At 42.8% G+C, this 24,644-nt stretch overlaps 1 protein-coding gene across 1 annotated transcript in view; it reads left to right on the plus strand.

Annotated features, from left to right (window-relative positions):
• The first annotated feature begins 5,528 nt into the window (after positions 1–5,528).
• The window catches only part of TM9SF4 (transmembrane 9 superfamily member 4), a 52,486-nt gene continuing 33,370 nt past the window's right edge, over positions 5,529–24,644 (plus strand). The window contains exon 1 of the mRNA XM_005887902.2: positions 5,529–5,696. Within this exon, the coding sequence (XP_005887964.2) occupies positions 5,682–5,696 (15 nt within the window). The 5' untranslated portion in view covers positions 5,529–5,681. The remainder of the gene's footprint in view (positions 5,697–24,644) is intronic.

The raw sequence follows: 24,644 nt of genomic DNA on the forward strand, positions 1-24,644 counted from the left end.
CTGTTGTTTTTTGGGGGGGTCTTCCTTACAGCCACAGCTGTTCCCAACTGATAGAGTGAGGCCTGAGATGAAATTGTAATGCAAGCATTCAACCAATGTTTTTGGCGCATACTTAATACAGACACAGTTGGGTACACCACAGACCCAGTGTAGGCTTTCTTATTGGAAGAAAGACAATAAGAAATAACCAAAGTATCTCTCCCCACCGCCAACCCAACCCTGTGTGTGTATGTGTGAGTGTGGCAGGTAACAACTCCCTGAGGTGACAGTTGAGCTGAGACCTAATCATGAGAAGCAGCTAATCACACAAAATGTGAAGAGTATTCCAGAGAGAAAGGCCTGCAAGTACAAAGGCCCTGAGGTAGACATGAACTTGGCAAGTTTCCTGGGAGGTCTGTGTGGCTGGAGACTTCTGAATGAAGGGGACGGTGTGGGAGTCAAGGCCTGACTATGCAGGCCCTTGCAGGTCGTGGTGAGGGCTTGAGATTTTAACTGGGTAAAGTTTTAAAGAGGGGAGAAACACAGTTGATTCTTGTTTTTTAAAAGATGACTTTGATGGTTAAATGGAGAAGAGAGACGAGAGGTGACAAAAAAGGCTGTAGGAAAACCAGGTAAGAGGCCATTCCAGATGCCCAGGGGAGAGAGGGGAAGGTGGCCTGGGCAATGATGGCATCACGGATTGTGACAAAATCACCGCCCATGAATCATGCCTCCTTGAATTCATGCCTTTGTGTGGTTCTCTCCCACTGTGACTCTGGATTGATCTTGTAACTCATTTTACCAATAGATTGACTGGTTTGACTTCCTTGCTGTCCAAGGGACTCTCAAGAGTCTTCTCTAGCACTACCATTTGAAAGCATCAGCTTTTGGGTGTTCAGCCTTCTTTATGGTCCAACTCACACATCCATGTGTGACTACTGGAGAAACCATAGCTTTGACTGTATGGACTTTTGTTGGCAAAGTGATATCTCTGCTTTTTAATATGCTGTCTAGGTTTGTCACAGCTTTTCTTCCAAGGAGCAAGCATCTTTTAATTTCAGGGCTACAGTCACTGTCTGCAGTGATTCTGGAGCCCAGGAAAATAAAATCTTTCAGTTTCCACTTTTTCCACATCTATTTGCCATGAAGTGATGAGACTGGATGCCATGATCTTAGTGTCTAAATGTTGAGTTTTAAGCTAGCTTTTTCACTCTCCTCTTTCACCCTCATCAAGAGGCTCTCTAGTTCCTCTTTACTTTCTGCCATTACAGTCATATCTGCATATCTGAGGTTGTTGACATTTCTTCCGGCAATCTTGACTCCAGCCTGTGACTCATCCAGTGGGCATTTTGCATGATGTACTCTGCACATAAGTTGAATAAACAAGGTGACAATATACAGCCTTAACATACTCCCTTCCCAATTTTGAACCAGTCCATTTTTCCATGTCTGGATCTAACTGTTTGCTTCTTGTCCTACATACAGGTTTCTCAGGAGACAGGTAAGGTGGTCTGGTATTCCTATCTCTTTAAGAAATTTCCATAGTTTGTTGTGATCCACACAGTCAAAGGCTTTCATGTAGTCAATGAAGCAGAAGTAGATGTTTGTTTTTTTTTTTAATTTTTGGAATTCCTTTGTTTTTTCTATGATCCAACTAATGTTGGCAATTTGATTTCTGATTTCTCTGCCTTTTCTAAATCCAGATTGTACATCTGTAAGTTCTTCGTTCATATACTGTTGAAGCCTAGATTGAAGGATTCTGAGCATTACTTTGCTAGTGTGTTAAATGAGTACAATTTGTGTGGTAGTTTGAATATTCTTTGTCATTGCCTTTCTTTGGGATTGGAATGAAATCTGACCTTTTCCAGTCCTGAGGCCACTGTTGAGTTTTCCAAATTTGCTGGCATATTGAGTGCAGCACATTAACAGCATCATCTTTTAGGATTTGAAATAGCTCAGCTGGAATCCCATCACCTCCACTAACATTGTCTGTACTAATGCTTCCTAGCGTTAATTTTCTGAATGTCTCACATCATGTGAAATGCCGGGCTGGATGAAGCACAAGATGGAATCAAGACTGCCAGGAGAAATATCAATAACTTCAGATACGCAGATGACACTGCCCTTATGGCAGAAAGCGAAGAAGAACTAAGGAGCCCCTTGATGAAAGTGAAAGAGGAGAGTGAAAAAGTTGGCTTAAAACTCAACATTCAAAAAACTAAGATCATGGCATCCAGTCCCATCACTTCAAATAGATGGAGAAACAATGGAAACAGTGAGAGACTTTATTTTGGGGGCTCCAAAATCACTGCAGATGGTAACTGCAGCCATGAAATTAAAAGACACTTGCTCCTTGGAAGAAAAACTATGACTAACCTAGACAGCATATTAAAAAGCAGAGACATTACTTTGTCAACAAAGGTCCATCTAGTCAAAGAGATGGTTTTTCCAGTAGTCATGTACAGATATGAGAGTTTGACTATAAAGAAAGCTGAGCACCGAAGAATTGATGCTTTTGAACTGTGGTGTTGGAGAAGACTCTTGAGAGTCCCTTGGACTGCAAAGAGATCAAACCAGTCAATCCTAAAGGAAATCAGTCCTGAATATTCATTGGAAGGACTGATGCTGAAGCTGAAACTTCAATACTTTGGCCACCTGATGTGAAGAACTGACTCACTGGAAAAGATCCTGATGCTGGGAAAGATTGAAGGCATGAGGAGAAGGGGACAACAGAGGATGAGATGGCTAGATGGCATCACCGACTCCATGGACATGAGTTAAAGCAAGCTCTGGGAGTTGGTGATGGACAGGGAAGCCTGGCATGCTGTAGTCCATGGGGTTGCAGAGTCGGACACGACTGAGTGAACTGAACTGAACTGAACTGACCTACTCCAGTATTCTGGCCTGGAGAATTCCATGGACTGTATAGTCTATGGGGTCGCAAAGAGTAAGACAGGACTGAGCGACTTTCACTTTGCAACTGGTTGTATCTTTGTTTGGGCTTCCCTGGGACCTCAGCTGGTAAAGAATCCACCTATAATGCAGGAGACCCCAGTTTGATTCCTGGGTCAGGAAGATCCGCTGGAGAAGGGATAGGCTACCCGCTCCAGTACTCTTGGGCTTCCCTTGTGGCTCAGTTGGTAAAGAAGCCACCTGCAATGCAGGAGACCCCAGCCCGATCCCTGGGTTGGGAAGACTCTGGAGAAGGGAACGGTTACCCACACCAGTATTCTGGCCTGGAGAATTCCATGGACTGTACAGTCCATGGGGTCGCAGAGTCAGACACAACTCAGTGACTTTCACTTTAATGGGCACAGAGTTCAGTCTAGGGTGATAAACAATTTCCAGAGGTGGTGGTGACTGCACAGATGGTGAATGCATTTGACACCAATGAATTGCACTTACAGGTGATTAAAATGGTAAATTTTGTGTGATATACATTTTGTTGCTGTTGTTTAGTTGCTAAGTCACGTCTGACTCTTTCCAACCCCAAAGACTGTAACCCGCCAGGCTCCTCTGTCTATGGGATTTCCTGGGCAAGAAAACTGGAGTGGGTGGCCATTTCCTTCTCCAGGGGATCTTCCTGACCCAGGGATAGAACTCGTATCTCCTGCACTGGTAGGCAGATTCTTTACCACCAAGACACTAGGGAACAATGTGCATTTTACCACAATTTTTAAAAAATTGTTAAGGGAAAAAAGAAATTTGCCCCTACCATGGAGCCAGTGGGTGATGGAAATGCAATCTAAACGCAGGCAATCTTGCCCAGAGATTCTGATATATGTATGTTACTAAAGGAGACTGGGTCATGAAAGCCTTTTGGGAAAAACATTAGATATGAAGGGGAAAATGCAAATAACCAAGGAATAATATAGCATTCATGGAGCTTCGTTCCTTATCATTCAACCCTCTTTGGGCTCCGGAAATGATAGGAAACACCCAGAATTCAAGCTCCAGAACTGGCTACAAGTTTAGAACCTGTGGCTTACTAGCTATGAAACTCCAGGGAAATGCTCCTCCTTCTCACTCAAGTTTCTTCTCCCTTGGGGATTTATCTGTTGTGCTCCTCTTCAGGATGGTTGTATGAATCACAAGAGTTAATAGGTCTGTGTTTTAATTGCCTATTGCTGCATGAGAAACCACTCCAAAACCTAACACAACTGGGCTCAGCTGGGCAGTTTTTTTGTTGTTGTTATTCCATATGGTGTCAGATAAGGTTATGCATGTAGCTGCATTCAGTTGGCGGTTCAGCTTGGGTTAGCATGTCCATGATGACTCCATCCATATGCCTGGGAGTCAGCTGGAATTTCTAGAGTACCTGGAGATATCCGCCGGGCCTCCCTCCCCCTCCATGTGGCTATCAAGCCTGGTCGCCAGACGTCTTTAGACCCAAAATGATGGAAGCAGAAACTGCCAAGTCTCTTGAAGCTTAGACCCAGAACTGGCAGAGTCATTTGTATCATATTCTGTTGGTTAAAGCAAGTGATGTGACCAGCCAGATTCAAAAGGAGGAGAAATAGAGTCAACCTCTTGGTGGGAGAAATAGTATGCTCATGAAAAGATGGAAAGATCTGTTGGCAGCCTTCTTTGCCTGGCAATCAACCATAGCCCTGCTCCTAGGTGGGGATCAGAGTTCAACAACCCTCTGCCAAGAGATAGGACTAGACAAGAGAGCCTTCTGAGTAGTTTTAGCATGATGCTAAATGCTGCAGCACACAGATGTTCAATACGTGATATTGACCACTATCAATCTTTCACAACTTTTCCTAACAGTTGCAGATAGCACTGGTACTGTACCTACCCACTTTACAGTGATACATGGACCAACTGAACTTTCAGATCTCTACCAATTTTAACACTACAACTTCTTGAGTCCCCTTTTCTAGCTACTGGAAACTGAGGCTTAGGAAGGTGGAGTGACTTGCCTCGAGTCACACTCTTAGGTAACAAGGTGAAGTCCATATTCAAGCTGTCTCCCCCCCAACCCCCGACCCCTCAACTAAAGACGCTGCGTTTTCTTCCTCCATTTAGTAAGTAGTGTATTGGGCACCTACCATATGACTGAAGGAGTAGACATAAGAGTATAATGACATTTATTTAATATTATTCAACATTAGTTAATTGGATTGTTATCATTACACCTATAATGAAGGTGTTAAAATAGTCTCCTCCCCATTTCACAGATGAGAGTGAGGCAAAGCAAGGTTAAAAAAAAAAAGGATAGTACCCACATAGGGATTAGAGTCTATTGGAGAGAATACTGGATAGCCAAGCAAATAATTAAATACATTAATTACAAACCATTTTGCTAGTGGAGCTCTGGTACGGATCCCACTCAACCAAATCAAAGGGCTCAGGTAACCCGGGCAACGAATCTTCCTGCCAATAGTAAAGATGGAGCCCACAGAACAAGCACCTTTACGCACACCGCTATTACCCACAATGCAGTGTCAGCCGGGGAAGGAGCGGGGGTCTGCCAGGAGTTAACATGGCTCCCGTAGTTACACCACCCTGTCTTTTCACTTAACCAGCGACCTAACTGCCCAGACCAGGCTACCGATCAGGAGCTAAGTCTTCTTTGCACCTCCACTCACCGCGACCACAAGAGCGACTGAAACAGGGCAGCACCTCGCGGTGGTAAACTCCGTAACCAAGGAAACCCTACTTCCGCTGACGTCATTACGGCGACACGTGGATCCAAGATGGCGGCGGCGATGGTGAGTGAAGGAGACTCCGGGAGCCGGAGATGGAGCGGGCCGCTCTGGGGAATCCCAGGACTTCCTGGCGTCCCATGCTTGGCTCGATCCACTTCAGGGACCCCTAGCTTAGGCCTGAGGGACATCCCTTATTGGGCTTGTCTCCCCCAAACTCCCCGTCTCCAGCCTTTGCCCCGCACTCAGGCTTGTCAAGGCCCGAAGTTTTGGGGGAGGCTCTGGGTCAGAGGAAAGGTCTCAGCTACTACCCTAGGTGGTTCTTATTCCATTCTTGGTGTTTGCCTCCTGTGACCCCCATTTCCCAATTTTCACTTTGCAGTCCTCACCCCTTCAAAGAGCCCCTGTTACTCCCAGTTTTGCTCCTCCCTCTCACGTCTGTACCCTGCTTTCTCCGCCTCCCCGCCTCCCCACTATTTTGACCAGTCCGCGGATGCATCCTCACCTCTTCCAGCCCGAACCCTGTGTCATATCCTTTCTAGAGCCCTGTCCTCACCTCACTTGTCCCCACTGCGCGCCTGTCTTGACTGCCGATACCCGGAAGCATGCCTTTACCCCTATCCCCCACCCCCAGCCCCCATTGTCAATCCCCAGATCCTTCTCTAATCGTATCTCGTCTTCTCTCAATTCCAGTTCCCTGCCTCTCTCCTAGGGATCTTTTATCCCACTGGTTGTCAGACTTTCCTGTGCGTAAGACTTGTGGTGTGTGGGGAAGCTTGTCAAAAATGCAGTTTCCAAAGATTCTAATTCTGTTGGCCTAGGAGATGCCTAGCAATCTACACTTTTATAAGCACTCTAGTGATTATGATGGAGGTGGTCAATTGTGAAAAGCACTTTGCCAGTGCCGCCTGGCCCCCTCCCCTTCACATGCCCCTACAGGGCCACACAGCTCTTTAGGATGAAGTGTTTGTGTGGATAAGGGTATGTGGATAAGCTGTACCCGGAAAGTGGGTCAGAACTTGCTGGCTTCTGGTATAGAACGCTGGAAGTAGATCTGTGAAAAACTGGCCCTTTCTTCTTCCAGAAGGTCAGCTCACATTCTGCTTGTCAAGAGACCAGAACCAAAATTGAAGTCACTTAGGCCAGAGAGATTTTGTACTGTTCCTATATGTTGCTTCCTCAGATAATTTCATCCTGGGAGTGCACACAAAAGACATTTGACTTTAGTAAAGAAATATTCTTGTTTAAATTCTTTGGTATTGATTTTTTCCAAGCAAAGATAGGTTACTGGCTGATAACAAATTCCCCTCCTCCTATTAACCAACTGATAAATTGTCCTTTTTGTTTAATAAGGGATTCCTTATTTAGAACCTCAGAGGTCATGTAAAAGACTTCACAGCCTTGCCTGATATCTGTGGTCTTAGACCACAGAAAAAAATCCCAAATGTGGTATGTTGAAACCAATTTTTTTTTTTTTCTGGACCACTTTCAGAACAAGAATGGCATAAGAACTTAACATGAACAGGAAAAGTCACACCCTCTTTTGCCATAGGGAAGGAGTTCAGTAAAGTGGCATTTATAGCATTGCACTGGGAAATTCTTGCTCTGTTCTGAGGTTTTAAGAGGTAATAAGTTAACATATGTCTGGTACACATTTATTTAATCAACAAATATTTGAGTGCTTGCTCTGTGCCAAGACTTAGGGATGTACTGGTGAGTTAGAGGGTCAAGGTCCCTGTGCTTGTGGACTTTTTCTAGCCTGAGGAGACAGTCAGTAGGTCAAATACATGAACAAGGTAATGTCAGATAGTGTGAAGAGGGCAAGGTGACGTAGTAGTAATTGGGGGGTGACAGGGTGGTGCAACTGCTTTGGATTACGTGGTCAGAGAAGTCTTCTCAGAGAAAGTGACGTGAGTTGAGACCTGATTGACAAGAAGGACCCAACAATCCAGAGAGTGTTCGAGGCAAAGGAGATGGCAAGTATAAAAGACCAAGGTGGGAAAGAGTATGTTTGAGGAACACAGAAGGCTGGAGGGGCTGAAACATGGTGAGGAGTTGGGGGTGGGGGGGAACAAAGAATAATACAAGATGGAATCAGAGAGAGGCAGGAAGAGCTGTATTTCTAGAAACATGCCTGTAATTGTGGGTTGTAGTCTACAGTTTGTAATCTGTGGACTGCATTTTGAAAGACTGTTCTGTTACAGTGCTTGCCCTTCCCACACTTTTCAGAATGTTACATTGAGGGACCCGGCTTGTTCTCAGCCTGCAGAGAAACCATGGAAAGGCATTTGGATTGTATTCTAAGCACAGTGGACGGCAAAGTGATTTTGTGTTTGTTGTGTCACCTGGGAGTATCATCCTCTGCTTTCATGATGAATACTATAAACTGATTTCCAGAAACTGAGAGTGTAATGTGTACAGGAACCCACAGAGGCCACTTTAAAGAGGGCACATGAGCAGCTTCATGTTTGATGCAATAGTGAAAAGTCACAGAAGCACATTTATTACCAGGGGATACTATGTGTGACAGGCTGGGTGGGCAGATAAACTTGAGCTTGGTCTGTGTGAAGCCCTTTATTATACGGAAGTCAGAACAGTCCCCGCACCCTCGTACAATAGGTGGTTTCACAACTGCTGGGGATGGAAGTGTGTGGGTCTGCTTTGGGGTGTCTGGGTGTCTGAAGCAAGTCATACAACCAAAGAGGAACCTAGCTAATAGACTCAGTGACTGTGGGAACATGTTGGCTTTTGGTTTTTTCTTTTATTTTAAAAGTTAGGGCTGTGGGTGCAAGTTTCAAGTGGTATTTATGGATTTTTACCTCCCTCCCTTTCCTTAGTGATTGGTTCTTCTTCCCCACGGGTCGGCTGCCACCTCCCAGATCTGTGTTAGCACAGTGGGTGTTTCCTAAAGTTCCCCAGCTAGGAGTAGATGGCCGATGTAAACTGAAGTTCTCTGTAGTTTTCCTGCGTTCCTCCTGCCCTGGATTTAGATGACTATAAAGTTACACGATACCAAGTTGCTCTAGCTGGGTCTGAGGTGAGGAGCAGGCCCATATCTCATCCTTTATAGAACTGTTGAGCATATGGAATATGCTTTGAGGAATATTGTTTTGGTGGAACTTGGGAAGTGTCCATTGAGGACATTTGTAGACATCTCAGGAATCTAGAAACCTCTGTTTGGAGAATAAAACTCTGTGTATTTCTCTCACACATTGTTCATGCTGTTTGGGGTTTTAATGTTTTTTTCCTTTTTATTGGATTATAATTCATATAACATAAAATTCACCCTTTTAAAGTTTACAGTTCAGTGGTTTTTAGTATATTCACAGAGTTGTGCAACCTTCACCACTGTCCACCTCCAGAATATTTTCATCACCCCATTAAAAAAAATCCATTAGCAGCCACTTCCCACTCCCCCTTCCCTCCAGTCCCTGGCAACCATTAATATGCTTTCTGTCTGTATAGATTTTTCCATTCTGGACATTTCATATAAATGGGGTCAAACAATATGTGGTGTTTTATTATCTGACTTCTTTTTTTTTTAAACAAGGCTAATGTTTTCAGAGTTCATCCATGTCATAGCATGTGTCAATATTTCATTCCTTTTTATGATCAAATAATATTCCATTGTGTGGATAGACCTCATTTGGTTTACCTTTTCATCTGTTCATGGATTTGGGGATTGTTTCTACTTTCGGGCTGTTACGAATAATGTTGCTGTGAACATTTTGTGTGCAAGCTCTTGGGTAAACATCGGTTCTCAGTTTTCTTGGGTGTATACCTAGGAGTAGAATTGCTGGGTCAGTTCTCACTGTTCTGAGGTTGAGTTTGATCCAGTCCAGAGGCAGGGGAATGGTCTGAATGACCTCTAGCTTCCTTTGATCAAACGAAAGCGGTGCTAGCCAGTTCCTTCCTTCCACTGTCCCCCTCGCCCCCTGTCCCCGGGCCAGTTAGAAGCACAGGAATCGTGTTTTGTGATGAAGTCTGGCTGATAGAGTTCTGGGACAGAAGGCAGGAGGCCTGGACTCTGCCAGCAGTCCTGTGTGTGGCAAGTTGCTGTCTCCCCGGGGCCTCACCTGTGAATGGCCATTGGCTCATTGAGGAAGAAGCAGCTGGGGCTTAGTCCCAGCACTGCCACTGATCTATCAGGTGGCCTGGAGCAAATGACTTTGGTGTTATTCGTCTGTTTCAGCACAGGTCATATGTGAAATGAAGATTTAGACTTGAGGATTTCTAAATTCTTCAATGAAATTTGTAAAATCTTCAATGAAATTGAAGATTTAAACTTGAAGTTGAAAAATTTGTGGCTTAGAATACTTGGATTCAAGGTGATTTTTGCTAATATGCCTATAAATCAGATGGATTTTTTTTTCCATGATCTTAATCCCTGTGGTCTTTCCAGGCTGCTGTCTGTTGGTTGCATTGTCTGTTCTCTCCGCTTGCTCCACCTGGCACATGTGTTCTGCAGGAGCCACTGTGTCCTTAGAAGCCGAGGCGCCAACACCAGTCCTTGGTACAGATGTGTTACTCTGAGAAATCCCTTTAAAGGAGTGCCCTTAATCCCCCCAGGAAGTCCAAGGAAGGCAGAGGCGGCATTAAGTTGCCTCTTGGTTTCTCTTTTACAACTTGGACAAAAGTTTCCCTTTGATCTCAGTGAAAAAGAAGCAGGTCACAGAATGTTGAAGGTTGAGTTTTGATCTCTGGGCACTGGCAGGAAGGTGGGAAGGACTCAGGATGAACAGGGCCATCTGGCCATAGGCGAATGGTAGGAGCCACCTACCGCCCCAGACCTGCTTTGATCCTTGAACCATTTGCTGATACTGATAGTTCCCAAGTGGGACATGGTTTCGGACGCTGGGACTTCTCGGTTCTGCCCCATTCCTCTTCATTGCTTCCTTCTCTGCTCTGTACCATGACTTCTCACCTGCTCCCACGCATTAAAACTGACAGATCTCCCAGCGTTTGAAATCTGAAGGTTTTTTGTTCAGAGGGTATACTAAATGGTACTGGCAGTTCTTAAAAAACAAAATCAAATCACAAATTGGAGCTGAATTCATAAGCCAGTTTAGAAGGGAGTCTGGGTGCCCTGGCCAGTCACTTAGTATCTTTGGGCCTCGGTTGCTAATGAAGCAGATCTCGTGCTGTGAAGTGACAGTTATGGAGCTCATCTTCACATGGCGTTGATTGGGGCTGGGGGGCGAGGAAGAGAGGTTGGCAGGCACAGGACTTTACATTTTTTTCCAGTTAGTTGCCAATATTTAATAATTGGGAGATTTCACATTAAAAAAGTTCTGGATTTTCATTTTTTTCTTGAAAATTTGGGCCCAAATTTCCCATAAAGAACATTCCCCGTGCAGGACCCAGTCTTCCATACCTTTTGGCTTATTCCTTAGCGGCATCACCCAGTAGGTAATTTGCATGGCCGTTCTAGGGGTTTGAATGAGCAACCCCTGAATGAGGTGGTCTCTATAAAAATCTTCCTATTTTTGACATGTGGATTCAAAAGCAATATTTAAAGTTTGTGGTAATCCCCTAGGTTACCTAATTTTGAGGGGAAAATTTCTGTTCACAAGATACATGTCAGTTGATAAACCACATGTCCATCCATTATTTCATCTAATCGTTACAAAAACCCGCTTTACAAATGAAGAAACTAAGGCTGGGTCTAAGCTCATGGGCTGGAATCTGACACTGATTGGTTTTATGACTTCAGGCCAACTATTTGGTTCTTTAAACCTGTTACTTAAAGCAAAAATTTTTTTTACTGTGGTAAAATAGACATAAAATATATCATTTAAACTATTTTATGTGTACACTGGCTTTGCATGTACAGTGGCATTACGTGTACACTGGCATTAAATACATTCACATTATTGTGCAACCATCAGCACCATCCATTTCCAGAGCTTTTTTGTCTGGATCAGTTTTCTTATTTTTAAAATGAGGATGAGACTCTGAAAGAATTGTGATGATTAAATGAAATGCGAGATGAACATGCTGTAACTTTCCTGCTCCAGGGTTTGAAATCTTTAGGAGATGAACTGTCTAAGCCTATTGCTTGGGCTAACAGAGTATATAATAAATACCCAAGGGAGGAGGGAAGTTCCGTGCATTTTTAATGTTTTATTTCTGCACTTTCTGGCCTCAAGGTCTGGGTCTAGAAGTCTTCTGCTTGGTGAGGGTAGTTATTAGTTTCGCCTGGACTTTCACACAGTTGGTTGTTCCCTACCCCCAAAGAACACTTTTGAGTCTTTGTGTATGTCTCTGCCCAACAAATTATTTTTATGTTTTTGGCTGCGCTGCATAGCTTGTGGGATCTTAGTTCCCTGACCACAGACTGAACAGGACCCCTGCCCTGAAAATGCTGAGTTTAACCACTGGATCGCCATCTTTCTCCACTCTTGAAACAATGTATGAGCTACTAGTATTAGCTCCATTTTATTCCTGAAGAAGGAGAAGGCAATGGCAACCCACTCCAGTACTCTTGCCTGGAAAATCCCATGGGTGGAGGAGCCTGGTAGGCTGCAGTCCATGGGATCGCTAAGAGTCAAACACGACTGAGCGACTTCACTTTCACTTTTCACTTTCCTGCATTGGAGAAGGAAATGGCAGTCCACTCCAGTGTTCTTGCCTGGAGAATCCCAGGGACGGTGGAGCCGGGTGGGCTGCCGTCTATGGGGTCGCACAGAGTTGGACACGACTGAAGCGACTTAGCAGCAGCAGCAGCAGCACCCCAGTAGTTACTCAGTGTCTATGGGCTCTGAAATAAAGGCTACATTTTGAGTCTCCTGTGGCTAATTTTGGTTCTGGGTTTGTTTATTTTTCTTCCTGAGGTCTTTAGCTCCATGGAGGCTGCTTGGTAAGTGGTCTTTGGCTGTCATTGGCTTTCGTTCAAGTATGGTTGAATTCTTAGGGAGCTTTAACTGATTAGGTAATTGATTTCAGTTAACTGTTGGCAAACTGCCCCAAAGTCTTTTTCTTTCTTCTCCCCGACCCCCACAAATCTGGGGAGCAGTTACTGAATGATCTTGAAATGATGATTATATCTTTGAAAAGGAAAAAAGAAGAATCTAGCTTACTCTTAAGGGAAGGTGCAGCTTTTACAGCAGGAAAGGCATGGAATAGGAATCTGAAAGGCTGTTCAGATTGGCCACACTCTGTACTCAGATGCTGTTTATGGGAAAGAAGACAGCAAGGCAGAGGGCTCCAGAAAACAAAAGGTTAACTTCTGGCCACAGAGAATATGAGTAAATGAAAAGTTTTCAATTCTCAGGGGAAACTTCCTATTTTCTTTGGAAGAAGTTAATTGTTCATACCTTTCAAACTGGGTGGTGCAAAGTTGGGTGTGAGGGCGTGGTGAAGGGTACTTTTGGGTCCTAATAGTTCTTCATTTGGCTGTTGTTTGGGAGAAGTTTTTCTGTGTGCCCAACCCCCAAGAATAAAATAGGGAGGGCAAGACCTTGATTCTTAGGTCTCTTGAGCTTTATAACCTTCCTAGTCACCCATATCTTTGCCAGAGATGGAGTGTCAGATCACAATGCAAGGGCTTCTAGATTACCATCACCTTGTTCCTTGACATCCCACCTCTGCAGCTTTGTGACTTGGAAACCAAGTAAAGCAAATGACATTGAATGGACTGGTTCACCTCTCCTGTGACTCCCACTCTGTTCATGGGTCTGAACATGCAACAGATGTTTGCTAAATACTTAACTGACTTTTCAGACAGTCTCATGTGAGAGTTTCTGGGGATCAGTTAAAGATTAAAGGAAGATATAAAGGGATTTCGCAAGAAGCAGGTACTTTGCTTCTTCCTAATTTCCTTACAGAAATGAAATACGTGTCAAACATCCTCTATCAGGCGGTCAAGGGCTACAAAGGTAGGTAAGTCAAATAATCACAAAAAGTTGAAATGGGATCCGGTACAGAGTTCTTTAATCAGGGGCCTGTCAACTTCTAGGTCTTTGGTTTCCTTGGACTCATACGTCATATTCTGCATTTTGGAGTGTTTTTTCCTGGGAGCAGCTTCTGTAACTTAAGATTCTCAGAGGGATTTGCAACACTTTCCCAGGATTAAGAATGACTAATCTGGTCTGGTTCAGATCACACACCTGGCTCCAGAATCTCCATGGCATCATTCTTACCTTATAGCTGCCATTTTCTGCCCATCTTCAGGGGAACTTGCCCAAATGCTTCCAGAGGAAACCTTCCCCTTCCTAAAATGTCAGTGTATTTATTTTGAATATAGGTTATCCATATACATGGAAAAAAAGCATGGAAAAAAAAAATGTTACAAATGAAAAGAAAGTCACTCAGCTATCCCCTATCCACTCATCAGGTGTACTCTGATTTTTTTAATATTTCTCCAGAACATTTTTATGTACATAAAACATCTACTTTTAAAAAAAATCTACTTAAAAAAATAATATGCTTTTTAAAAAGTAGATGTTTTACATACATAAAAATGTTTTTGCTAGCTTTTCTGTCCAGGTCTGTGATCCGTTTTGTTAATTTTTGTACATGATGTCAGGTTCCTTTGGGACATGGCTACCAAATTGTGCAAGCACCATTTGTTGAAAAGACTGCCGTTTCCCTATTGAATTGCCTTGGCAACTTTGTTAAAAGTCAGTTTACTGTAAATACAAAGTTTTATCTCCAGACTTTTAATTTTGTTCCATTGTCCTCTTATGCTTATCCTTATCGCACTGTCTTCATTACTGTAGCTTTATAATTGCTTAGAAATTGGTAGTATAAACCCTTTAGTTTTGTTCTTTTTTAAAGTTATTTTGGATATTTTGGGTCCTTTGTGTTTCCAGGTAAATTTAAGGATCAGTTTGTCAGTTTCAATAAAAAAGCCTGCTGGGATTTTGATAGGGATTGCACTGAATCTATAGGTTAGTTTGGGGAGAATTGCTATCCTAACAGTACTGAGTCTTCCATTTCAGTATGGAATGTCTCTCCAATTATTTAGATATTTTTCACTTTTCTTAGCAATGTTTTATGGTTGTCAGGATACAAGTCCTTTTTAAAAGCGTATTCCTAAATACTTTATTCTTTTTGAAGCTACTGTAGACGAAACTGTTTTCTATTTCTGGGTTGTTTGTTGCTAGTGTGTAAAAATACAAGTAATTTTTATATATTGATACTGTAGTCTGTGACCGCGTCCAACTTGTTTATTAGTTGCAGTAGTTTTGTGGATTGCTTAGGATTTTCTTGGTATAAGATATGTGATCTGCAAATAAAAGGACTGTTTTCTTTTTAATCCGGATGAGTTCATTTTTAGCTTAGAGTGTATTACTTGCTTTTATAGAGCAATGCCGACTAGAAATGACAGAAGTGGACGTTCTTGCCTTGTTCCTCATCTTAGGAGGAAGCATTCAGTCTTTCATCATCAAGTGTGATGTTGGCTGTGGGTTTTTCAAAGCTACCATTTATCCGATTGAGGAAGTTCTTTTTTATTCCTAGTTTGTTTAGAGTTTTTATCATGAATATGTGTTGGACTTCATCAAGTGCATTTTCTGCATTAATTGTGATGATTGTATAGTTTTTGTTTTTTATTTATATGATGCATTGCATTATTTGATTTTCAGATATGAAGCCAACATTGCATTCCTGGGCTAGAACCCACTTGGCCATGATGTGTAAACCTTTTCCTGTATTGCTAGATTCAGTTTGCTAATGTTTTGTTAAGGATTTTTCCGTTTGTGTTCCTGAGGAATATCTATCTGTAGTTTCCTTTTCTTGTGATATCTTTGACTTTGGTACATTCTTTTTAAAAACTTATTTAGACAAATGAGATTATAGTATATGTTGATGTACATCTTTATTTTCTACTTAATAATTTATGTTGGCAGTCTTTCAGTAATAATCCTGCCTCCCACTTAAGTGTATATTATGCTAAATTGCTCTCCCCAAATTTATCTATATCTAGTGTATTCAGATTTTTTAAAACTTTTTGACTCTGATAGGTAAAAAAGATGTCATTATTTTCATTTGCAGTTTTTAGATTCTGAATGATGTTGAGCATCTTCTTGTGTCTGACCATTTGAACCTTTTTCTCTTTAACTGCCCATTCTTATTCTTTTGGGTTATTTGTCTTTTATTGGTTTGTAAGAGTTCTTGGTGTATTGAAGAAATTAGTCCTTTGTCAGGTGTGTGCGAAATATTTTTATTCAAATTGTCTTTTTTTACAATGAATTTTTTTTTCATTATCTTCCTTTCTGTATATTCTCCTTCTCAATAGCATCTGGATTTTGTTTTCTTCTTAGAAAACTTTTCATATCAAGATTGTGTTAAAGTATGTCTATATTTTCTTCTAATATTTCTCCTGTTTCAATTTATACATTTCTTTCCTGTCTTCTTCAGTGCCAAACAGGTTGTATAGCCCTGTATTTAATATTTATTAAAATTAGTCTGCCTTCATTATTTTTCTTTTCAAAATAATCCTGAAGTAAAAGATAATTGTGAAACTGACTACAGTGATTTGGTTATTAGTAGAAAAGCATTGAATTGGGGGAGGGGCAAGGAAGGCGTAGTATTGCAGAAGAAAAGAATTAGAGGAGGGTAAAGGGAGACAAAAAGCAATTAATCCGTGGCATCAAGTTCTTCTTTGGATACCTCTAATCATGACCTAAAATTATCTCTGAGCATGGCCTCCACAGTGGGGACAAACTTCTGATCACCCAGCTCTGCCAGGTTTGGTAGAGCTGGACCTTCTGTACTCTGCAGATAACTTGCTGTGTGACCATGTCACTTCCCCTCTCTGGCCTCCTGGATTATGTGACCCCCTAGCGGCTTCCTTTGGGGCTCAGATGGTAAAGAGCCTGCCCACAATGCAGGAGGCCCAGATTTGATCCCTGGGTTGGGAAGATCCCTTGGAGAAGGAAATGACAAGCCACTCCAGTATTCTTGCCTAGAGAATTCCATGGACAGAGGAGCCTGGCGGGCTGTAGTCCGTGGAGTCACAAACAGCTGGACCCGACTCCACTTTCACGTTCAGATTCTCCAAGAGATGTCTTTAAGGGGCCCAACTCGGGCTGGAACTCTGCCTTGTTTTGTTCTACCTTTAGGCTGCTTGGGGTGGTGGACCATCCCATAGTTTCAAAGGAATCATGAATTTCTTGAGTTTCCTGGGAGATCATAAGGCTTCTGATTCACTTTCCTCACTAGAGTAGGGATATCACCTTCCTCCTCCTTCCTTGTCACCTGCTTCTCTCTGTTTAGCTCTGGTTATGGCCTTTTCCTTAGCTAGGTGACTCTCTTGTTGGGAGTTTCCTTAGAATGAGCATACATCTTCCTCCTTGCAGTGTGCTCATTGGTCCTGCCTTCCAGTGCAACCCAGAGCAAAGCCACTCTGCCTTATCAAGCACACTTAATGTGTACTGTACTTAGTCCTTACTACCATCATCACTGTAGCACCCTGCCATGAGTGGAGTATTAGTTTCCTAGTTTCTTATTACAAATGAGAAACCGCAGGTTGGGCAGGTTCTGTGTCACTTGCCCAAAGTCACACAGCTAGGAAGTGATGGGTCAGGACTTGAATTCTTATCTGTATGACCCCCAGAGCCTGTGCTTTTTCCACCGCACCCATGGTTCTCAACGTGTGATCCCAAGACAAGACCAGCAGTTCCAACATCTCCTGGGAACTTATTAGAAAAGCAGATTCTCAGACCCTGCTCCGGAACTACCAAAGAAGGCATTCTGGGAGGTTAGACCCAGGAATCAGCGTTAATAATCCCTCCTGGTGATTTCCTTGCCTGCTCAAGTTTCAGAACCGCTGCCTACCATTTCTGCTCCCCAACCTGGCTGCTGCTTCCGTTCACATCTGACCAAGAATTTATAGGTGACTTCACTTATCCTTGTTAGTTGTCAAATCTAGAGCTGAACATTACAGTGTCTCTGGAGCAGAAATGTGCTGCACACATATACACCCTCCCCCCAAATACATACATGTACTCGGTTACCAGAGTAATCTTTACAACTGCAGATATTCCTTCCTCCTTCAAGTTCTTCAGAGTCTCCCCAGTGCACAAAGGACGAAGCCCAGACTCCTCAGTGTGGCTTTTGTGTGATGTATCCCTTACGTACCTTCCAGCCTCCTGTCTGCACAGATCTATTCATGCTTTCGACTCACAGGATGATCCATGAACTAGAAGTGTTGTCATCACCTGTGAGCTTGTGAGAAATACAGACTCTCCACCCCTACCTCTAGGCCTGCTGAATCAGACTCTGCCTTTTAACAAGCCCTCCAGGTAATCTGTATGTACATCAAAGTTCCAGTAGCACCAACCTACACCTCACCTGCCAAAAACTCCTTATGGTTGCCCCCAGGCCTTTGTCCCTGTGTTTCACTCTTTATGGAGCACTCCCGCCTTCCCTCTCCTTTGCCTTGGAGTAGACTTGAATGCTTAGATTGACACCGCACCCCTCCAAGACTGGGCCGGCTTGTTGCTGCTCTTGTGTACTCCGGAGCCTCTTAGCTGCTAGGATAAGAGACTACGCCCTCCAGAGCAGCTGGGACCTAGAATTGCAATTGGCTGATGACCCCCAGCTGGCTCGTGGGGGTGCATTCTGTGAAGCTGACACAGTGCCTGACAAATAGTAGGTGCTCAGTGTAGTGAACTGCTTTCTGTTCTGGTTAGAGCATGGACCTCGGGGAGAGACTGCTTTCATCTCTGAAATGAGAACAATAAGAGTCTCTGCCTCATACGGTTGTTGTGAAGATTAATTGCGTTGTTGCATGAAAAGAACCTAGAACTGTGCCTGGCACATGGTCTGCTGCTGCTAAGTTGCTTCAGTCGTGTCCGACTCTGTGCGACCCCAGACACGGCAGCCCACCAGGCTCCCCAGTCCCTGGGATTCTCCAGGCAAGAACACTGGAGTGGGTTGCCATTTCCTTCTCCAGAGCATGAAAGTGAGAAGTGAAAGTGAAGTCACTCAGTTGTGTCCAACTTAGTGACCCCATGGACTGCAGCCCACCAGGCTCCTCCGTCCATGGGATTTTCCAGGCAAGAGTACTGGAGTGGGGTGCCATTGCCTTCTCTGGCACATGGTCAGTGTCCAGCAAATGTTAGCTGACATTGTTATCACTGTTTTCATTACATGTGCATCATCTTATAATGCAGCTCACCTTCCTGAAAAGAGCATACTGTTTCTCTACATTCTGATCTTGAGCAAGTTATATAATCTGTGGGTCTCAGGTTAACCGGTAGTCATCTGGGAAATGGTGATAGAAATCCCCAGGTAGTTGTAGTTGTGAGAATGGTGTGAGTCAGTGTTGTAAAGTGCTTAGCACAAATCCGGGACTTGCCACAGGGAAGAGGCTGTACCACAGTGCCTTGTACTTACTTTTAGGTGCTTAGTGACTCTGTTACTTCGTGTTGCTTTTTAATGTTGTTTTCCACCAAGGTGAGTATTTTCCATCTTTTTGTTTGTTTGTTTGTTTTGTGTGTACTTGCTCCATTGGTTTGAGACTTTGGAATAAAAGTATATTGAAGTCTTTCAGGATTTGCTTTTCATTCTTCTGCACCCTGAGGTCTCATGGAGCCCTTCAGTTCCCATGGGCAGTGTCTCTCTGCTAAGATTAGAGGACTCTGTTACAAAAGAACTGGAATAACTTCTTAGATTTAATTGGCTTGATAGCCATAAGAGATTATAATCATCTGCCCTGGCCTCAATTGACAGTTATCAGATAAGGCAAGTCTGGTGTTGAGCTTCCTAAGAAGGGAAATTTAGAACACACACACATTCAGTTCAGTTCAGTTGCTCAGTTGTGCCCGACTCTTTGCGACCCCATGAATTGCAGCACGCCAGGCCTCCCTGTCCATTACCAACTCCCGGAGTTCACCCAGACTCACGTCCATCGAGTCAGTGATGCCATCCAGCCATCTCATCCTCTGTTGTCCCCTTCTCCTCCTGCCCCCAATCCCTCCCAGCATCAGAGTCTTTTCCAGTGAGTCAACTCTTCCCATGAGGTGGCCGAAGTACTGGAGTTTCAGTTTTAGCATCATTTGTTCCAAAGAACACCCAGGACTGATCTCCTCTAGAATGGACTGGTTGGATCTCCTTGCAGTCCAAGGGACTCTCAAAGAGTCTTCTCCAATATATATATATTTAAATTTTATTGAAGTATAGTTGATTTACAGTGTTGTATTTCTGCTATACAGCAGGGTGATTCAGTTATATTCTTTTTCATTATGGTTTATCACAGGTTGTTGAATATAGTTTCCTGTGTGGCACAGTGGGAAACTCGCAATCCTTTCTTCGCCTTTCCCTTGGCAACTACAAGTCTGTTCTCTGTATCTGCGAGTCTGTTTCTGTTCTGTAGACATGTTCACTTGTGTCATATTTTAGATTCCACTTGTGAGTGATATCATATGGTATTTGTCTTTCTCTTTCTGACTTATTTCATTTAGTGTGATAATCTCTAGGCCCATCTGTGTTGCTGCAAATGGCATTATTCCATGCCTTTTTATGGCTGAGTAATATTCCATTGTGTGTGTGTGTGTGTGTGCGTGCGTGCGTGTGTGCGCACGCATGTGCGTGTTCATATACCACATCTTCTTTATCCATTCATCTGTCCGTAGACACTTAGGTTGTCTCCATGTCTTGACCATTGTAAATGGTGCTGCTATCAATATAGGGGTGAATGGATCTTTTTGAATTATAGGCTTTTTCTGGATATATATCTAGGAGTGGGATTGCTGAATCATAAGGAAACTAGTTTCTTTGAGGAACCTTCAAACTGTTTCCCATAGTGAGTGCACCAATTTTCATTCCCACCGCCACCAGCACTGTAAGAGGTAGAATGTATATATTTTTGATTAACAAGAAATAATGATGTTAACTGTGGGCTTTTCATATGTGGCCTTTATTGTATGGAGGTAAATTCCTTTTATGGGCTTCCTTGGTGGTTCAGGCAGTAAAGAATCCCCTTGCACTGTAGGAGACCTGGGTTCGATCCCTGGGTTGGGAAGATCCCCTGGAGGGGGGCATGGCAACCCACTCCAGTATTCCTGCCTGGAGAATCCCACGGACAGAGGAGCCAGGTGGGCCATGTTCCATGTGGTTGCAAGGAGTCAGTTATACCTTTTTTTTTACTTTGAGAATTTAAATCATGAATGGATGTTGAAATTTGTTAAATGCTTTTTCTGAGTCTGTTGAAAAGTTTGTTTTTTTTTCTCTTATTTTGTTAATGTAGTTTATCCCATTGATTGACTTACATTTGTTGAACCATCCTTATATGATGGGATTAAATCCCACTTGATCTTGGTGTACAGCTACTTTTAGTGAGGTGTTAGATCCAATTTGCTGGTATGTGGTTGAGGATTTTTACATCTGTGTTCATCCAGGGTACTAACCTATAGCCTATAGTTAGTTTTCTTGTGGAGTCTTTGTCTGCTTTTGGTATCAGGGTGCTACTCATCTTATGAGTTTGGAAGTGTTCCCTCTTGTATTTTTGGAAGAGTTTAAGGATTAGTATTAACTCTTCTTTCAATGTTTGTTAGACTTTACCTTTCAAGCCATCTAGTCCTATACTTTTTCTTTGCTGGGAGATTTTTGATTACTGATTCAGTCTCCATTTTATTCAATTTGTTGACCTATAAACGTTCACCATAGAACCTTATCCTTGTTATTTCTTAGGCTTCTGTTGTAATGTCTCCTCTTTCATTTCTGATTTTGAGTTTTTTTCTCCTTAGTGTTGCTAAAGGTTTGTCAGTATTAGCTTTTCAAAAAACCAACACAGTTCTGTTATTTTTTCCCTATTTTTTAAAAAGTCTCTCTTTAATTTATTTCAACTCTAATCTTATTTCCTTACTTCTTCTAACTTGGGCTTCAGTTCAGTTCAGTCGCTCAGTCGTGTCCGACTCTTTGTGACCCCATGAATCGCAGCACACCAGGCCTCCCTGTCCATCACCAACTCCCGGAGTTCACTCAGACTCAGTTCCTTGAGGTGTAAAGCTGGTTTGGTTTTTAATCCATTCAGCCACTCTGTGCCTTTTGATTCCGAATTTAATCTGTTTACTCTCCAGGTTAGTCTAATGTGCATCATGGTTGAGAACCACTATCTTAGATGTACAGATAGGCTATGGATATAATAGATGTCTCGAAGAGTCTCAAAGTAGGTCCTTGGATGGGTGGGAGGTACCACGAACTCCTTAAATTTGAGAATTTGAAAAAAAAATCAGTTATCAAGGGGATATAGCTAAGATTGCTGCTAAGTCACTTCAGTCGTGTCCAACTCTGTGCGACCCCATAGACAGCAGCCCACCAGGCTCCCCCATCCCTGGGATTCTCCAGGCAAGAACACTGGAGTGGGTTGCCATTTCCTTCTCCAATGCATGAAAGTGAAAAGTGAAAGTGAAGTCGCTCAGTTGTGTCTGACTCTTAGCGACCCCATAGACTGCAGCCTACTAGGCTCCTCCATCCATGGGATTTTCCAGGCAAGAGTACTGGAGTGGGGTGCCATTGCCTTCTCCAGTAGCTAAGATTAAGAACCATAGTATTCAACCTCTATGTGAATGAACGATTTTATGTTTTTATAGATCAGAGGTTGCTTGATGCTTATTATTAGCTTGTTTGATAAGGGTTTATTGAGTAGTCACATTAAGAAAGCCAGACAAGTGATTCATGTAGGTGGAGAGAGAGCAGATACTTAAACCATAATACAGCATGAAAAGTGCTGTATTATTTAACACAGTGGTGTGTTAAACAAGTACAGATTTAAATATTTGTCAAGTAACTTAAGTAGCCGTCTTTGAACATATATAGATGTGAAAGTTCATTTGGGTATTAGGTAGTTTCCAATTTCTTGCCTTTAGTGTTGTCATAGAGATATTCACAAAGAGCCTTAAAAAATAAGGAAAAAAGAGAATAATTCCTCCTGTGGAGATCTGAGGAGTTCTTGAATGAAGAAACATTACCTACATGGGACCTCCGAGTGTAGGTAGGACTTGAATAAGGTGAGAGCAAGTGTCGGAAGCACCCTGAGCAAAGCCCTTGAAGGCAGCCTCACTTGGGCAAGTCTGCTCACAGGGACAACCTTAGGGTCTTCCTGAAGGCTTAGAAAGAAACAGTGGGAGTTGCTGATGGAAAAACATCTTGGAGCCAGCAGGTGGAGTTCCTTCCATACCAAGCTAGAATTGGCTCTAACCCAGGCGTTCAGAACAGTGATGTTTTCTTTTGCCTAATTTATTTCATTATTTTTCTTAATTGGTATAAATTTGTATAAGCCCCTAAGAAAAACTGGAAAATACAGATCTGTTGTGCTTAGTTGCTCAGTCGTGTCCAACTATTTGCTACCCCATGGACTGTAGCTTGCCAGGCTCCTCTGTCCATGGGGATTCTCCTGTCAAAAATACTGGAATGGGTTGCCATGCCCTCCTGCAGGGCATCTTCTTCCCAACCCAGGGATCAAACTTAGGCGTTCCGCGTTGCAGGCAAACTTTACCATCTGAGCCATCAGGGAAGCCCAATTACAGATATACAAAAAAGGAAAACATTGCCTCATTTTCTCAAACATAACTTAAAAAAGAGGAGCAGATCTTGCTGAGCAGGGTTCTATTCCCTTATTTTTCTACTTAAATCTAAAGCTCAGATATTCCTACTGAAAAAATACATCATCCTATTTAATGACTACATAAAAGGATACCCCATAATTTGACCCATTCCACTAATATTGGATATTTTACTGTTGTAAGTTATGAACTATTTCACTAGTTTAAATAATCCCGTGGTGAACATTCTTTTATGTACATTTGGCATTTTGGCACATTTTTCTGAACATACCTAGAAGTACTGGGTTGTCCAAGAAGTTCGTTCGAGTTTCCTGTCTGAGCAGGGTCAAAGAGTGTGCAATTCTGGGGGGCTTTTGTTACAGAGTATCAGATTACCCCCCCAAAAATGTTTCAGTTTATAATCCCTCCAGCCATATGAGAATATCAAAGCAGTGGCATTTTAATAGCTAAAACTGACAGTATCATCTTGGTATGGTCATTAATTCTAAACCAAATTTCTGAATTGCTTTTGGTTGCAGAAATACTAAGAATCTTGCATATTATGGAAATCATCCTTTGCCATGTTTCACCTGTTGATCCTTCCTCTAAGATAAATTGTTCTGTGGTTTGTTGATGGTATCTGGATTACCTGTTTTCTGCATCATTTTTGAAAATATAGAGTTAGCTTATTATTTTTAATTGACTTTTGGATGACAGTTTATATGCCAGTAGTACAGGATTTGTCTTTCTTGCATTTTATTAACTGGAATTCAGGTTCAGAGAGGAATTAGAGGAAAAGAAAGGACAGGATTTATTTCTCTCACACAAAAGCACGCCCAATCTAAGGACTGCCCCGTGAGGCCTAGCAAAGAGAGAGAGCCGGAATCTCCTGATGACTGTTCAAGTGGAGGAAGTCCTCCACTTGATGGAGAGGAGGTTGGATGCTGGTAAGTAGCCACAGTCAGTAGGCTTTCTGTCACAGAAAGAAAGAATAAAAGTCTGTTTGTTGTTGTTGTTGTATCAAGGCAGGCCCATGCTTCTGAATGCTTCCCTTTGTACGTGCATAGAGTATCCCCAGAGGGATTTTCAAGGACCTGGTGCTAGCAGTTGTCTGCGGGGAGCTGAAGAAGGAGGAAGATTTGTTTTTCATCGTTGTACCCATTTTTACTGTTTGCATTATTTACTGTGTATGTTTTACTTTTTCAAAATGTTTTAAAATCTAGTTATTTTTTTAAAAACTCTCTTACCCATGGTTATGCAATATGTTAACATTAGAGGAGACTAGGTGAGGAGGCCATTTAGACAGCTAGTCAGTGGGGGCTTCTCTGAGGATTTGAGAGAGGCCTGAATGAAGTAAGGGATCGGACATGAGCCAGGCAGGCATCTGTGGGAAGGACGTTCTGGAGGAGGGAATGGTGAAGGTGATGGCCCGGAGGGTGCAGAAGGGCTCACCCTCAAGAAACAGTAAGAAGGCCAATGTAGCTGGAGTTGAGGTGGAATATGGGAGGTGGTGGGGTCAGGA

This window comes from Bos mutus, chromosome 13 (assembly GCF_027580195.1).
Source record: "Bos mutus isolate GX-2022 chromosome 13, NWIPB_WYAK_1.1, whole genome shotgun sequence".
In the NCBI taxonomy this organism is placed as follows: domain Eukaryota; kingdom Metazoa; phylum Chordata; class Mammalia; order Artiodactyla; family Bovidae; genus Bos; species Bos mutus.